This window comes from Salvelinus sp. IW2-2015, linkage group LG18 (assembly GCF_002910315.2).
Source record: "Salvelinus sp. IW2-2015 linkage group LG18, ASM291031v2, whole genome shotgun sequence".
Classification (NCBI taxonomy): Eukaryota; Metazoa; Chordata; class Actinopteri; order Salmoniformes; family Salmonidae; genus Salvelinus; species Salvelinus sp. IW2-2015.
In genome coordinates, this window is record NC_036858.1 from 47,900,645 (window position 1) to 47,916,481 (window position 15,837).

At 41.6% G+C, this 15,837-nt stretch overlaps 1 protein-coding gene across 1 annotated transcript; it reads left to right on the top strand.

The window, feature by feature from the left end:
- Positions 1-1,514: 1,514 nt before the first annotated feature.
- Positions 1,515-15,492, top strand: LOC111978687 (inorganic pyrophosphatase-like). The gene is made up of 11 exons (XM_024008897.2): positions 1,515-1,655; positions 2,459-2,523; positions 9,698-9,751; positions 10,672-10,791; positions 11,080-11,166; positions 11,515-11,625; positions 11,769-11,948; positions 14,100-14,185; positions 14,459-14,534; positions 14,721-14,760; positions 15,367-15,492. Exons 1-11 carry the CDS (start codon positions 1,595-1,597, stop codon positions 15,396-15,398), a joined length of 912 nt encoding a protein of 303 aa, XP_023864665.1. The 5' UTR covers positions 1,515-1,594; the 3' UTR covers positions 15,399-15,492.
- The last annotated feature ends 345 nt before the right edge of the window (positions 15,493-15,837 follow it).

Below are 15,837 nucleotides of genomic sequence, written 5' to 3' on the forward strand. Positions count from 1 at the left end.
TTACCTCGACTAACCGGTACCCCCGCACATTGACTCGGTACCGGTACCCCCTGTATATAGTTTTGCTTTGTTATTTTACCGCTGTTCTTTAATTACTTGTTTCTTTAATATTTATTTTTCTTATTTGTATTTTTAAACTGCATTGTTGGTTAGGGGCTTGTAAGTAAGCATTTCACTGTAAGGTCTACACCTGTTGTATTCGGCGCAAGTGACCATTTTTTGTTGTTGATTTGAACCATGTGTGTGTGGCCAATCAAATTTGATTTGATTTGATCCTGGCCTGGTCTGTTTGGTCTGCTTCGCAAGCATTTCCAGATGTCTTGCGATGTTGCACCTCTGGGTTTAGAAACTCTGTGTTATCGTTACTCATTGTGTATGTATTCCTCGTTTAACTATTATTCTATATTTTTCTCTCTGCATTGTTGGGAAGGGCATGTAACTAAGCCTTTCACTGTTAGTCTACACCTGTTATTTACGAAGCATGGGACAAATAAAATAAAATATTTAATTAATTTCCTTAGAAGATGATGTCAGCGGTCAACATGTGGGAGAAGTTGTGGGGCTTTCAAGATAACCTGGAACTCGAGTTCTAGAAAGATGCCCGAGTTTCTGACTTGAAATTCTGAGTTGGATGACCGGTCAAAATTATTTTTCCATATTTTTTTCCCCGAGTTCCCAGTTGTCTTGAACGCACTGATGTCGGACATAGGGGCTCCTGAGTGGCGCAGCGGTGTAAGGCACTGCATCTCAGTGCTTGAGGTGTCACTACAGACATCCTGGTTCGATTCCAGGCTGTATCACAACCTGGCTGTGATTGGGAGTCCCATAGGGCTGCGAGCAATTGGCCCAGCATCGTCCCGGGTTTGGCCGGTGTAGGCCGTCATTGTAAATAAGAATTTGTTCTTAATTAACTGACTTGCCTRGTTAAATAAAGGTAACGTTTTGAGTGTGGCAACTCGGGAACCTCAGTTAAAGTTTGCATATCGTTTTTTTTGTGTAGAGCTTCCTAATGGTTCATTGATACTTTCCAAGTGGTTCATTGATACTTTCCAAGAGATTGCAAATCACAGAGTTTCTGACTTCCGAGTTGTCTTGAACGCAGCATCAGGGATAATAGACGAGTTTCCCACTAGTAATTACCAGTTGGAGGGGCATTTAAGTGGATTTTTCACAGTCGTATGTGGTAAATACCACCTTCCCACTCGGTTAAGAACACAGCATAACATTTTGTTTGTGATGCTGCGTTAATAGGCAACTCAGATGTGCTATTCAGAAATAGGAAACGCAGACGTTTCCGAATGGGAAACTCGTTGTAGAAAGATAATACCCACGTTTCCCACTTGAAAGGTATCAGAATCAACCAATAGAAAGCTCAAAGCAAATAACTAGGTTTATTTTAACTCGGAGGTTCTGAATTTTGATAGCCCGTGAACTCGCCATCATGCGTTTATGATTATTCATTATGCGCAGTTGCAGCACACTTTCTAAGCTTTCTGTCTAGAAATGCGCATGTGCAATACAGTTCTAGGTGAACTTCTTTGGAACACTCAGTGCACTAGCCATCACTGCATCCTCGGCCCACCACAGACTAAACATGAGCTTCACAGTCGAAGAGAGGGGAAAACCCAATACTTTGAGCTATCGTTTGTTTTTCAGTAAGTGTGGTCCTCTTTTTAATGGAAATATAGCTTAAGTTAGCTTAGTTAATAGCTAGCTATAATACGGCAAGGATCGAGTCCATTGTGGATTTGCCGGCTTACTAGTGGGATCGGGCCCCACCTCCCACGTGTCACTTATTCATTAATTTCGCGTTGGTTTTATACTCCTAATGTCAAGTTCAAGTGTAGATTTCACAGGTATTTGCACCTAGTTAGGATCGTTGAGTATATGCATGCATCAGCGCTTTGACCTTTGCTCCCCATTTTAGTTGAGCAGACATACGGTAACTAGCAATTGCATGGACCAGTTTTGCCGGTTTGCTGGACATGAATTTGACTTACCGGTATCAAGATCCAATTCAGCTTTTTTAGTGTGTTAAATATATCCTGTCATTGTGGTATTTCTGATATTAGTTAGCCGGTCTTGTTGGGATACCACAACAGTAACCTCGATAAATCATAGTTTAGCTACTGTACGTGTGGGTTACGCCCAGTTTCAGTTTCTAAGATCAAGACTAGGCTTTAAGACCTGTCAAACAAAAGGTGTTTCTCATGTAACCAGTGTTAGCCTGAATGTGTTATTGTTCAAATGTGATGTAGCAGTCTTTCAAATTTGTTGCGTACAGTGCAGCCTTTATGATTGCGCATTTAATTACCATTACACTGGGGGTTAATTGCATCATGAATATCATGTGTAAGTGGTTGATTTTCTTACTTACATTCATACATTTACACACACTAAACTTAAAGGTCACTCATATTCTCCCATTCTCATGATGTATGTTGTCTGTTCTCTGTAGAAAATGCTGATGGAAAGTATGTCTCCCCATTCCATGACATACCTATGTATGCTGATGAGAGCCAGGTATGTTACCTTTATCCTGCTACAACGCCCCATTTACATATCACACACACACTGAATGGAGATGGGATATCAATTCAACCGCTTCTTTATAGAAAGATACCCACTTAGTCTAACTTTTGACTCATGGTTAAATCTGCAATATTAATCTTTTTGGGTGACCTGAACAAATGCACATAGAAATGTGAGTTGTAGATATGTCATTCTCATTGAAAGCAAATCTAAGAAGTGGTATATGTTGTTTTTATGTTCTCTATTTCTATGCTTCTCATTCTTAAGTTTCATTTTTGCATCTTTTACTTTCGGTTTTGTACACCAGCTCTAGCAAACTTATTAAGTGGTGCAGCTGTCTAAGGCACTGCATCCCAGTGCTAGAGGCGTCACTACAGACCCTAGTTTGATTCCAGGCTGTATCACAACTGGCCGTGATTGGGAGTCCCATAGGGTGGCGCACAATTGGCCCAGCGTCGTCCGGGTTAAAGGAATAGATGTATGGAAAGCAAATCAGCTATTTGGGCAGATTTGTTGCCACTCAAGACCGTTTTGCGTGGCTGATTGGGCTGCACTACGAGTTGATAGTAAGCCGGCTAGGTGTTGTGCTTCCTAATGGGTAACATTATTATTGTGTCGCTGGCAGTAGCTACGTGGAATTTTATTTCAAGTAGGATAGCAGAGTACACAAGAAATAACTCAAATTGATAACTAGGGTTGCAAAGGGTTTCCGGGAATTTTCCATGGGAATTTAAGCCTGGGAATTTTGCTTAAATTCATCAAAAAGTTTAGCTTATAACTGAACCTTTTTTGTGGGATACACATACGGCAATTCTAGGTCTTGTGGCATATTTTGTTTAAACTATCCCCAATTCAATGGAATTGCAACCCTCTGCATGCACAGTGCATTCTTCCATCACATGTACAGCTGATTCTCAAGGACTTGCACACTAATGAGATGCTTTGAGCCCACACTACTACACTGTCTGAGCCAAGGACTACATGCTTTCTGGTAAGTTTTGATTACAATACTGTGTGGGGTGAATATATTTTATGACATACATGCTTTTTTGTTAACTAGCAAATAGCCTACAGCAAAGTGTGTTATATCATTTCTAACTTGTTAACAATTTCTGCTAGTTAGTTTTTGCTACCATGTGGGTTTTAGCTTGCTTGAGCCTGCTAACTGAGTGTTAATTCACCTGTTTCCATACATGTTTCGTTTTAAAATATGTATCTGACAAAGGAGTTGTTTAATCTAACTGCTTAACTATTTATCTGTACATGGAATTGTATTTTTTATTTATTTACAATTTTTTAATAATCTTTACAGGAAAATGCCACGGGCACTCTGATGTGTGGAGACATTTCACTGCAGCTAATGTAGAAGGAAAAGCTGTGTACATTTGCAAATACTGTGCCAAATCATATGTGAAGAATGCCGATATGGACAGCCCCATCAAGAGGATGCTCCTGGATTATATATTTTGGGAGAGTGGTAAGCAGCCTGAAACCTATAGCAGTAGCCATTGCACAGATTGAGGGAGACAATGCCATACTGTCTGATGTTCAGACTCTGCTTGCAGATGTAAGAGAATAAATACGTACTGTCCTGACCACTTCACTGTCGCTMCAAGCAGAGGAAACTGCAGGGTTGAAAAATTGGTGGCCATCCGGGCTAATTTGAGCCTGACAACGGGCCATCCTCAACAAGGTTGGAAAGTGATAGTGAAGATGAGGCCTCAGAGTCTGATGTTCAAGAGGTGGACATTGAGGAGGTCCAGGGAGAAGACATGGACGCCTGAGAGGAAGACAACCAAAGCTTTAGTTTCTAGACTATCATTTTACAGATGTATATTGAAAACGTTTTTGGGAGATGTGATGGATCATTGGTGATCATTCAATATTCCCTTTCTTTTGTTGTTCAATGAAATCATCCCATGTGAAAAGTCAACTCATTTAATTAAAGTTCAATTCATAACTAAATTGTTTTTTTGACTTCTATTGGAAGGATTTAATCATTTGCAATTATGTCTAGTTATGATAAGGTAAAAGGTTTATGTTTCTGTCTCCATTATGATATGGTAAATATATCCAATGCAAAAAACATCTACATTTAATGGTATTCATTTGCATATATTTCCATGAATTCCCACAAAGTTTCCACCTCTGAATATTCCCCAAAAAGTTCAACCCTATTGATAACCATCTAGATGTCACCTTGATTACATACATACATAGTCAACTACTCAATGGGGAGGGCATGAACAGCAATAATACAGTAACAACACTGGGGCACAGTGCCCTTTGCTCCCGCTCGACAAGTACCTAATAGCCAATATCATGGTGACAGTCATAGTAAGCACACACATGCAACGCATGAAACAAGTACACCCATCATCAATCATTTTAATAACTAATAAACAGTCGTCAGTTTTATAACAGAAAATATACATTATGTGTGAAACTAACAGTGAAATATGACTCGTCCTCAGACTTAAAAACAGAAGTCCTGACTCGTGGTACGGTAGTTCAATATATAGTAGTTGCCTGGGGAGAGAACTACTGGTGGGGAGTCGACTCCAAAAGTATCAAATCCCTGACTCCTTGCCCGTCGACTCCTATTTCTGGGTGTCAAGCTTCGACTCCTCGACTCTTAAGATTCTGTATTTTTTGCAACAGAGAACTATTTTACGTGGTCTACTTGGAGAACACAAACTCTCATCTTTCACAGCAAAGAAAGACTGAGCTAGCGAGGGGAGAGAGGGATGGGAGGGGCATAGGCAGACATGTCGGCCACCAGGCAGACATTCAGAACAGTGCATTGGTAATCAAAAGATGTAGGCTATAGGCTATCGCAATGCTGTATTTTGCAATTTCTTGGATTGCAAGGTCTTGAGCAAGTTCACCAAAGTAGGGGATATCAGTGAGTATGCTGAGCTATTCTACACGTAACAGACCAAAAACCAAACACATACTAGAGTTTTTCATAGCGAACAGAAAGGAGAGCAGGTGAGGGAGAGTTCGGATCGGGGCAGGCAGAGAGACGGTCAGAACCGTGAGCACAGGCTATACCAGTGGTTCCCAACTTTTTTGGGTTACTGTACCACCAACTGAATTTTGCTCTGCCCGGAGTACCCCTGAAGTACTCCTCATGTACATTTTACCAGTAGGCCTACGGTCTCATTAGTTCAAGTACCCCCTGTGGATAGGACAAGTACTCCCAGGGCAGGGGTCCTAGAACCACTGGGCTATATTGTATCTTGGTAATCTGTATATATCATCCCATAAGATATTGCTTAAATAGTATTTATATATTCAAACAAAATAGCTCTTTTTATAGGCAAATGGGCAGCATCATGCTCATGTCAGTCCTCTTGATCACAAATGTCTTCCTAGTGTGCGCATTCGTTTCTGCGTGTTTTGGGAGTCGAGCAAGAGTCAACTCCTGCGACTCTACCTACAGAAGTCGGAGCCGACACCAAAAATCCTGAAGTCATTCACCACAAAAAACAACAGCTCAATCAAAACCGTCTAACCTATAGCAGAGCGGTCTCGATACACCCACTACTTTCCTTTCGACACACCCACCCGCCCATACACCAATTACCATATTGGGATGCAGCTACCCCCTTCTCCACCAGCTTCAAACAGCTGAAAATACAATGAAAATATATTTCACAGCAGTTTAGATGGTACAGTGATTCTCTACACCAGGTATTCCCAAACTGGGTACGGGGGTACGCCAAATAAAAATGTGATTCCATTTATATTTTCCAACAGGGCTATACATTTGGGTGAGGTTTTCTCGCCTGAGTAGCCTCGTTTCACTGCCAAAAATAAAATGAAGCCATCTAGTGTTCAGCGAAATAACAACACAATGTCAAATACAGGTAGCCAAGTCAAATTGTTTATTTTATTTCACCTTTATTTAACCAGGTAAGCTAGTTGAGAACAAGTTCTCATTTACAACTGCGACCGTGCCAAGATAAAGCAAAGCAGTGCGACACAAACAACGAATAAAACAATGGAATAAACAAGCGTACAGTCAATAACACAATAGAAAAAAAAGAAAGTCTATATACAGTGTGTGCAAATGGCGTGAGGAGGTAAGGCAATAAATAGGCCATAGTAGCAAAGTAATTACAATTTAGCAGATTAACACTGGAGTGATAGATGAGCAGATGATGTGCAAGTAGTGATACTGGTGTGAAAAAGAGCAGAAAAGTAAATAAAAACAATATAGGGATGAGGTAGGTGGATTGGGTGGGCTATTTACAGATGGACTATGTACATCTGCAGCGATCGGTTAGCTGCTCAAATAGCTGATGTTTAAAGTTAGTGAGGGAAATGTAAGTCTCCAGCATCAGCGACTTTTGCAATTCGTTCCAGTCACTGGCCGCAGAGAACTGGAAGAAAAGGCGGCCAAATGAGGTACTGGCTTTGGGGATGACCAGTGAGATATACCTGCTGGAGTGCGTGTTATGGGTGGGTGTTATCGTGACCAGTGAGCTAAGGCAGAGCTTTACCTAGCATAGATTTATAGATGACCTGGAGCCAGTGGGTCTGGCGACGAATATGTAGCGAGGGCCAGCCGACAAGAGCATACAGGTCGCAGTGGTGGGTGGAATAAGGGGTTTTGGTAACAAAACCGATGGCACTGTGATAGACTGCATCCAGTTTGCTGAGTAGAGTATTGGAAGCTATTGTGTAGATGACATCGCCCGAAGTCAAGGATCGGTAGGATAGTCAGTTTTACGAGGGTATGTTTGGCAGCATGAGTGAAGGATGCTTTGTTGTGAAATAGGAAGCCGATTCTAGATTTGATTTTGGATTGGAGATGTTTGATATGAGTCTGGAAGGAGAGTTTACAGTCTAGCCAGACACCTAGTTATTTATAGTTGTCCACATATTCTAGGACAGAACCGTCCAGAGTAATGATGCTAGTCGGACGGGCGGGTGCGGGCAGCGAACGGTTGAAAAGCATGCATTTGGTTGTACTAGCGTTTAAGAGCAGTTGGAGGCCACGGAAGGAGTGTTGTATGRCATTGAAGCTCGTTTGGAGGTTAGTTAACACAGTGTCCAAAGAAGGGCCAGATGTATACAGAATGGTGTCGTCTGCGTAGAGGTGGATCGGGGAATCACCCGCAGCAAGAGTGACATCGTTGATATATACAGAGAAAAGAGTCAGCCTGAGAATTGAACCCTGTGGTACCCCCATAGAGACTGCCAGAAGTCCGGACAACAGGTCCTCCAAATAATGAACATCCAATCACATTAACCGTAACTCTCTTGYGGGAATTCCACTAACGGTCCATATGTAGCCAAACGTAGCTGCTGCTCATGTTGGTATCTGTACTGATGGCGCAAAAGCCATGACAGAGACATAGTGGAGTGGTAACGTGCGTGCAAGCAGTTGCTCCCGACGCCACTTGGGTACACTGCAGCATCCACCGAGAGGCTCTTGCTGCCAAGGGAATGCCTGACAGCTTGAAATACATTTTGGACACTACAGTGAAAATGGTTAACATTGTTAAAGCAAGGCCCCTGAACTCTTGTGTATTTTCTGCACGATGCAATGATGTGGGCAGCGACCATGTAACGCTTTTACAACATACAGAAGAAGTGCGCTGGTTATCAAGGGGCAAAGTATTGACACGTTTTTTKKAATTGAGAGACGAGCTTAAAGTTCTTTACTGACCCATAATTTTCACTTGTCTGATCGCTTGCATGATGACGAGTTTCTCACACGACTGGCTTATCTGGGTTATGTTTTTTCTCGCCAGAATGATCTGAATCTAGGATTACAGGGACTCTCTGCAACTATATTCAATGTGCGGGACAAAATTGAGGCTATGATTAAGAAGTTGGAGCTCTTCTCTGTCTGCATTAACAAGGACAACACACAGGTCTTTCCATCATTGTATGATTTTTTTTGTGTGCAAATGAACTCAAGCTTAAGGACAATGTCAAATGTGATATAGCGAAGCACCTGAGTGAGTTGGGTGCACAATTATGCAAGTACTTTCCCGAAACGAATGACACAAACAACTGTATTCGTTATCACTTAGAATTTTAGCAACCAGGAAATRCTAGAGTGGTTTCTGCATATTGCACCTTTAAAGATGTCATTGAGTTATTGTATCTCCATAGCATTCTTGGTTGGAATTGTTTGTAATGTATTCATTTTTGTTACCTATGCGTGTGGGAGAGTAGGAGTTCCGCTAGCAAGGTCATAGTCTGTTTGTCAAATCAACGGTCTTTACCACTCGAACACTGAACTCTTTAATCATTGTCTTATCTCTCTGGAGTAATATATCAGAGTTGGATGGCCTTTCCTTTCCTCCAACATATCCATAGGCATAAATAAATTATTGCTGGGTATATTGATATTATATGTGACAAACGAGTATGAAAATGTATTCACTCACTACTGTAAGTTGTTCTGGATAAGCGCTTCTGCTTGATCACTAAAAAGTTAATGTAACAACCAAAAAATGTCCATGGTTGTTAATGCTCAGTTCGTGTGCACATTTTAGTCACWTAGCAGATGCTCTTATTCAGAGCGACAAACAGTTAGCTAGGTGGGACAACCGCATTTCATAGTCATACTAAGTACTTTTTTCCCTCAAAGTAGCTACCCGCAAAGCCAGAACTAACTAGKAAGGGGGGGGGGGGGAGKGTGAGTGTTAGTTCACAAAATGCTTTTTTTGGGGGGGGGGTAGGGTTTCAGATGTTTTCAGGGCAGGGGCAGGAACAGGGACTCTGCTGTCCTAGCTTCAAGGGGAAGCTGGTTCCAACGTTAGGGTGCCAGGACAAGGAAGAGCTTGGACTGGGCTGAGCGGGAGCCAAGAGGGCCAAGAGACCAGAGGTTGCAGAACGTAGTGCTCGGGTTGGGGTGTAGGGTTTGAGCATAGCCTGAAGGTAGGGAGGGGCAGTTCCTCTTGCTGCTCTGTTGGMAAGTACCATGGTCTTGTAGTGGATGCAAACTTTGTCTGGAAGCCCGTGGAGTGTGTGGAGGAGGGGGGTGACATGGGAGAACTTGAAGGTTGAACACCAAGCGGTCTGCAGGGTTCTGGATGAGTTGCAGGGGTTTGATGGCACAAGTGGGGAGCTCAGCCAACAGCGAACAAACACCTTTGTTTACTACTAATGAAGTATGAGTCATTGCTTTCTTCTCTTTCAGAACATTTTCCACGTGGTTGTTGAAGTACCAAGATGGACAAATGCAAAGATGGAGGTAGGTTCACCTTGATTGATTTTATTAACCAGTTAAAAACAATACATACAGTGCCTTCGGAAAGTATTCAGACCCCTTCACTTTTTCCACATTTTGATATGTTACAGCCTTATTCTAATATTGATCAAATGTTTTTCCTCATCAATCTACACACAATACCCCATAATGGCAATGCGAAAACAGGTTTTTAGAATGTTTTGCAAATGTATTAAAAAGAAAAAACAGGTACCTTATTTGCATAAGTTTTCAGACCCTTTGCTATGAGACTCGAAATTGATCTCCGGTGCATCCTGTTTCCATTGATCATCCTTGAGATCTTTCTACCACTTGATTAGAGTCCACCTGTGGTAAATTCAATTGATTGGACATGATTTGGAAAGGCACACACCTGTCTATATAAAGTCCCACAGTTGACAGTGCATGTCAGAGCAAAAACCAAGCCATGATGTCGAAGGAATTGTCCGTAGATCTGCGAGACAGGATTATGTCGAGGCACAGATCTGGGGAAGGGTACCAAAACATTTCTGCAGCATTAAAGGTCCCCAAGAACACAGTGGCCTCCATCATTCTTAAATGGAAGAAGTTTGGAACCACCAAGACTTCCTAGAGCTGGCTGCCCGGCCAAACTGAGCAATCGGGGGAGAAGGGTCTAAGTGACTAAGAACCCGATGGTCACTCTGACAGAGCTCTAGAGTTCCTCTGTGGAGATGGGAGACAACCATCTCTGCAGCACTCCACCAATCAGGCCTTTATGGTAGAGTGACCAGACGGAAGCCACTCCTCAGGAAAAGGCAGCCTGCTTGGAGTTTGCCAAAAGGCACCTAAAGACTCTCAGACCATAAGAAACAAGATTCTCTGGCTAGTCAAGCAAAATAAGACACAAGAGATAATTCAATAATGTTTGACTTTTCTACTTCCAGATTGCAACCAAAGACCCCCTGAACCCGATCAAGCAGGATGTGAAGAAGGGGAACCTGCGTTACGTCGCCAATGTTTTCCCCCACAAAGGCTACATCTGGAACTATGGAGCAATACCTCAGGTCAGACAGTCACCAAACTGCAAATGGTCATAAATGCAAGTACAGGCTTGCGACTGTACATTTACAAGACTTTTGGCATTCCAACATAATCTTTGTAGTGTGTCACTGTTTCTGCATTCAAACATGTTACAATGCAGACTAATACGTTTGTAGAAGCAGACCCACGCTACATGTTCAACTCAATTCATTGATCACCTAGAGATGAAATGGCCATGATTGCCTAGTTCTCTGTCATATGAACTAAATATCACAATCTCTTTTGACTGTGACATTTCTCTTTCTTGGTAGACTTGGGAGGATCCCGGGCACAAAGATGAAGACACTGTCTGCTGTGGTGACAACGACCCCATCGACGTCTGTGAAATCGGTACCAAGGTACAGCACTTTATCCTCTAACTACTATTAACCTTTGGAGCCGTTTTTAAGATCTTGATATTGTTTCTTCCATTCAATCTCTGCCATTCCTACATGCTTAAGGTGTCATTCAAAGCAGCTTTTTGTCACCTAAGCAAGGTGTCCAATTTCGAGAAAGTATGCCCGACAATTTAGCTGGGTTTGTTACATCAGCTGCCTGTACAGATGTTGTGTTATGAGATTTGTTTATGGTTGCGTGATGAAATGCACTTTCCTTCAGCATGTGATCTGCTTTCTGACCATCATTGAAAGTGACCAATATCTTACTTTTCTATGCTGTACTGATCATGAATCTGCCTCCTCCTCCAGGTGTGTTTGCGTGGGGAGGTGATCAAGGTGAAGGTACTGGGGGTTTTGGCCATGATCGACGAGGGGGAGACGGACTGGAAGGTCATCTGTCTCTTATACACATCTAGATGTGTATAAGAGACAGCCCCCCCAAGTGTGTGTGTGTATTCCTATTGCCACAGTCATCTGCAAGTGAAGAATGCAATAAATCTATGTTTTCCCAAATGTAGGTGTGTGTGGCTGCGTGCATGTGTGTCTACTCCTATTGCCACAAGTCATCCCCCCACTCCTTTTCCCTCACCTGTCACCCTATCTTGTGTACCTCAGACATCGGTGACATCCAGAGGCTGAAGCCAGGTTACTTGGAGGCCACCGTGGACTGGTTCAGGAGGTACAAGGTACCAGATGGGAAACCAGAGAACCAGTTTGCCTTCAACGGAGAGTTCAAAGACAAGGTATCCATCTTGTACCCCATACACAGGAGTTTGTGTTCTGTAAACTTTTAGCCCGAGACGGAATGGCTCATCTCCTGTTTCTGTAGTATTTGGCAAGGTATTGTAGCCTTGAAGTTGTCACAGCCTTATTACAGTAGCTACATCCATCCTCATCAACATACTTTTCATTTATCTATTTACCTTGTACCACATCCACCCTCATCTAAAACAGCTTTTTCAATCTAGATACAGTTGAAGTCAGGAGGTTTACATACACCTTAGCTAAATACATTTAAACTCAGTTTTTCACAATTCCTGACATTTAATCCTAGTAAAGATTCCCTGTCTTAGGTCAGTTAGGATCACCACTTTATTTTAAGAATGTGAAATGTCAGAATAACAGTAGAGGGATTTATTTCAGCTTTTATTTCTTTCATCACATTCCCAGTGGGTCAGAAGTTTACATACACTCAATTAGTATTTGGTAGCATTGCCTTTAAATTGTTTAACTTCGGTCAAACGTTTTGGGTAGCCTTCCACAAGCTTCCCACAATAAATTGGGTGAATTTTGGCCCATTCCTCCTGACAGAGCTGGTGTAACTGAGTCAGGTTTGTAGGCCTCCTTGCTCGCACACGCTTTTTCAGTTCTGCCCACAAATAATATAATCTATAGGCTTGAGGTCAGGGCTTTGTGATGGCCACTCCAATACCTTGACTTTGTTGTCCTTAAGCCATTTTGCAAGTATGCTTGGCGTCATTGTCCATTTGTAAGACCCATTTGCGACCAAGCTTTAACTTCCTGACTAATGTCTTGAGATGTTGCTTCAATATATCCACGTAATTTTCCTCCCTCATGATGCCATCTATTTTGTGAAGTGCACCAGTCCCTCCTGCAGCAAAGCACCCCCACAACATGATGCTGCCACCCCCGTGCTTCACGGTTGGGATGRTGTTCTTCGGCTTGCAAGCATCCCACTTTTTTCTCCAAACATAACGATGGTCATTATGGCCAAACAGTTCTATTTTTGTTTCATCAGACCAGAGGACATTTCTCCAAAAAGTACGATCTTCGTCCCCATGTGCAGTTGCAAACCGTAGTCTGGCTTTTTTATGGCGGTTTTGGAACAGTGGCTTCTTCCTTGCTGAGCRGCCTTTTAGGTTATATCGATATAGGATTTGTTTTACTGTGGATATAGATACTTTTGTACCTGTTTCCTCCAGCATCTTCATAAGGTCCTTTGCTGTTGTTCTGGGATTGATTTGCACTTTTCGCACCAAAGTACCTTCATCTCTAGGAGACAGAACACATCTGCTTCCATCTGCTTCGTGCTTCCTGGTAGGCCTTGAAATAGATCCACAGGTACACCTCCAATTGACTCAAATGATGTCAATTAGCCTATCAGAAGCTTCTAAAACCATGACATAATTTTCTGGAATTTTCCAAGCTGTTTAAAGGCACAGTCAACTTGTTGTATGTAAACTTCTGACCCACTGGAATTGTGATACAGTGAATTATAAGTGAAATAATCTGTCTGTAAACAATTGTTGGAAAAATTACTTGTCATGCACAAAGTAGATGTCCTAACTGACTTGCCAAAACTAACGTTTTGTTAACAAGAAATGTGTGTAGTGGTTGAAAAAGGAGTTGTAATGACTCCAACCTAAGTGTATGTAAACTTCCGACTTCAACTGTTCATGGATAGTCGTTTAGCCTGAATGTCAGTCTTTCTGCAATAGCCTTGTTAAATGTTGCGTTGTTGAATGCAAGTAAAGTCTGGTACCAAGGCTAAATTGCGTCCGCCAGATAGAGGCAAATTCAGTTTGTTGCACAAGAACTGACATTTATTTAGCAAGACCCATAAGGTTGTATTATCCTGTTGTAACATAGTATGTCCCTGAGGATGCGATAACCTTTTTACAATATACAGTGTCCAATGAAGTTCAATACAGGCTTGTTTTAAAGTGATCGGTTCAGCTAAAATACAGAAATGCGAAGTGCTGGTTTCACGGACATAGATGAAGACTATCCTGGACTAAAATGCACTCACATTTGGGATTCTCCATTGAGTTTGCATTTTCCAGGAGTAGGCTTAATCTGTGTCCGGAAAATCACCCCAAACTGGATGTTTCCTTGCCCTACAACAGCCTCAACTCTGTGTTTCCCCTTCTCAGGAATTTGCCATTGAGACAATCAAGAGCACCCATGGCTTCTGGAAGGCACTTATCTCTCAGAAGACCAACTCTGGAGGACTCAACTGGTGAGGAGAGCATACACGATTTGCAATCCTCGTACAGTAAAATATCTCTAAAACTGGCATTTGTTACAGTCCCATCATCTTAAAATCATTACTGTAAATTAGATCAATCTTTAAAGGCCCAATCCGTAATTCCAACATGTAAGCCCCGCCACTTAATTTGTGAAATTAGACCTTACTTTTGAAGAACTAAAGCAACAAGCAAGAACTTGTTTGAATCTGAATACAAAATTAATGAATACCTGACTGATGTGACCTTTTTCTCCAATCCTGCAGTAAAAACACGTGTGTGTCAGCTGACGACAGCCCCTTCTGCTGCTCAACAGACGAGGCCAAGGCTGTCATAGAAGGGGTCAGTACCTTCTGCTTCTCTATGGCTAGTTTCTAGAACTTCAGGGTCGGGTCAGACCCGTCTCCTTTATGTGCTGTGCTCCTACATGCCTCTGCTGTGGACAAACATGTCTAGCATATACATTTATAAATTGCTCAATCAGACCATCCAATTATGTTTATTTATTTATGTTTGGATTTTTTTTAGACAACCCCTTGTGGAACCGAAGATCCTATCCCCTGCTCAGGTATGTCTCTTTAAAATATTTTTTACCTCAAGATTGTGAAACGTACTCTGAATCTACTTTGTTTTATTGAATATCGTGAAAATGTGTTGGACGGGTGCTGATAATGCAATTGTTATTTGGTTGATTCTGCCTATTTGCTTGAACATATAATAAAAACGGATCTAAATGAATCAACAAAAATTWAATAACTCCCATAGTTAAGAATGATCCTTGCTATGATCATATATTTACGTATTGGATCCTGCCTTGACTCAGATATTTATTTGACATATTGTAAACCTCCAACTCTTTATGGCCACTTTATGACCAACCTGGAATGATAGGAAAGGACTGCATGGTTGTACACACGTATTTTATTTTATGACGGTCAATTCCATTGCTATTCAGGAAGTAAGCTAGGATTCCAATTACATTTTTTGTCAGTGGGGAAAATTGGAATTTCAGTTTATTTCTTGAATTGAAATGGAATTGACCCAATGGATTTATGTGAATTCACTGGGGTGGCAGGTAGCCTAGTGGTTAGAGCGTTGGACTAGTAACCGAAAGGTTGCAAGAAAAACTTTACTTGCTCTGTACACATCTAATCATGTGATTTTCTATTTCCAGTGGATAAATGGTTCTACTATGAGAAGGAGTAACTTTAAGTCGAAGACTCAATGGACCAGTGTCTCACCTGTTTAGCAAGTGTACTTGAAGATCATAGACTTAATGACAGTTGGGGGTGTGGCTGCGAAAGAATAGACTCTCTTCTCCATACTCTGAAGATAAGAGAAGATGGGACAAAAATAGTGAAATAATGTCTGAGGAAATGTGTTGTTACTGTTATTTAACAAATGTCTCATTGGAGATGTGCTGTCGAACAGATAGTACTGGTAGTGTGCTTCCTATAGCTAGCTACTCATGTACTGTATGGGGTCGTAATTCCTTTAATAAAGCTTTATCTGTAAAACAAAAATACTATGATCGTTTTGTTGGATAATGGAAAAAATTGTAATAACTTTAAATTTGATTTTGTCTGACATTATTTTGTAGGAAGTTGTACTCTGTTACCCAGCTGACATGTAGATGAGGGCTGAT

Excerpts from the sequence above, each read along its gene's own strand:
- LOC111978687 (XM_024008897.2), top strand. The coding sequence starts at position 1,595 with ATGAGCTTCACAGTCGAAGAGAGGGGAAAACCCAATACTTTGAGCTAT. Across the intron at positions 11,167-11,514 it reads TCTGTGAAATCGGTACCAAG|GTGTGTTTGCGTGGGGAGGT; the intron begins GTACAGCACTTT and ends CTCCTCCTCCAG. Across the intron at positions 14,186-14,458 it reads AACTCTGGAGGACTCAACTG|TAAAAACACGTGTGTGTCAG; the intron begins GTGAGGAGAGCA and ends CCAATCCTGCAG.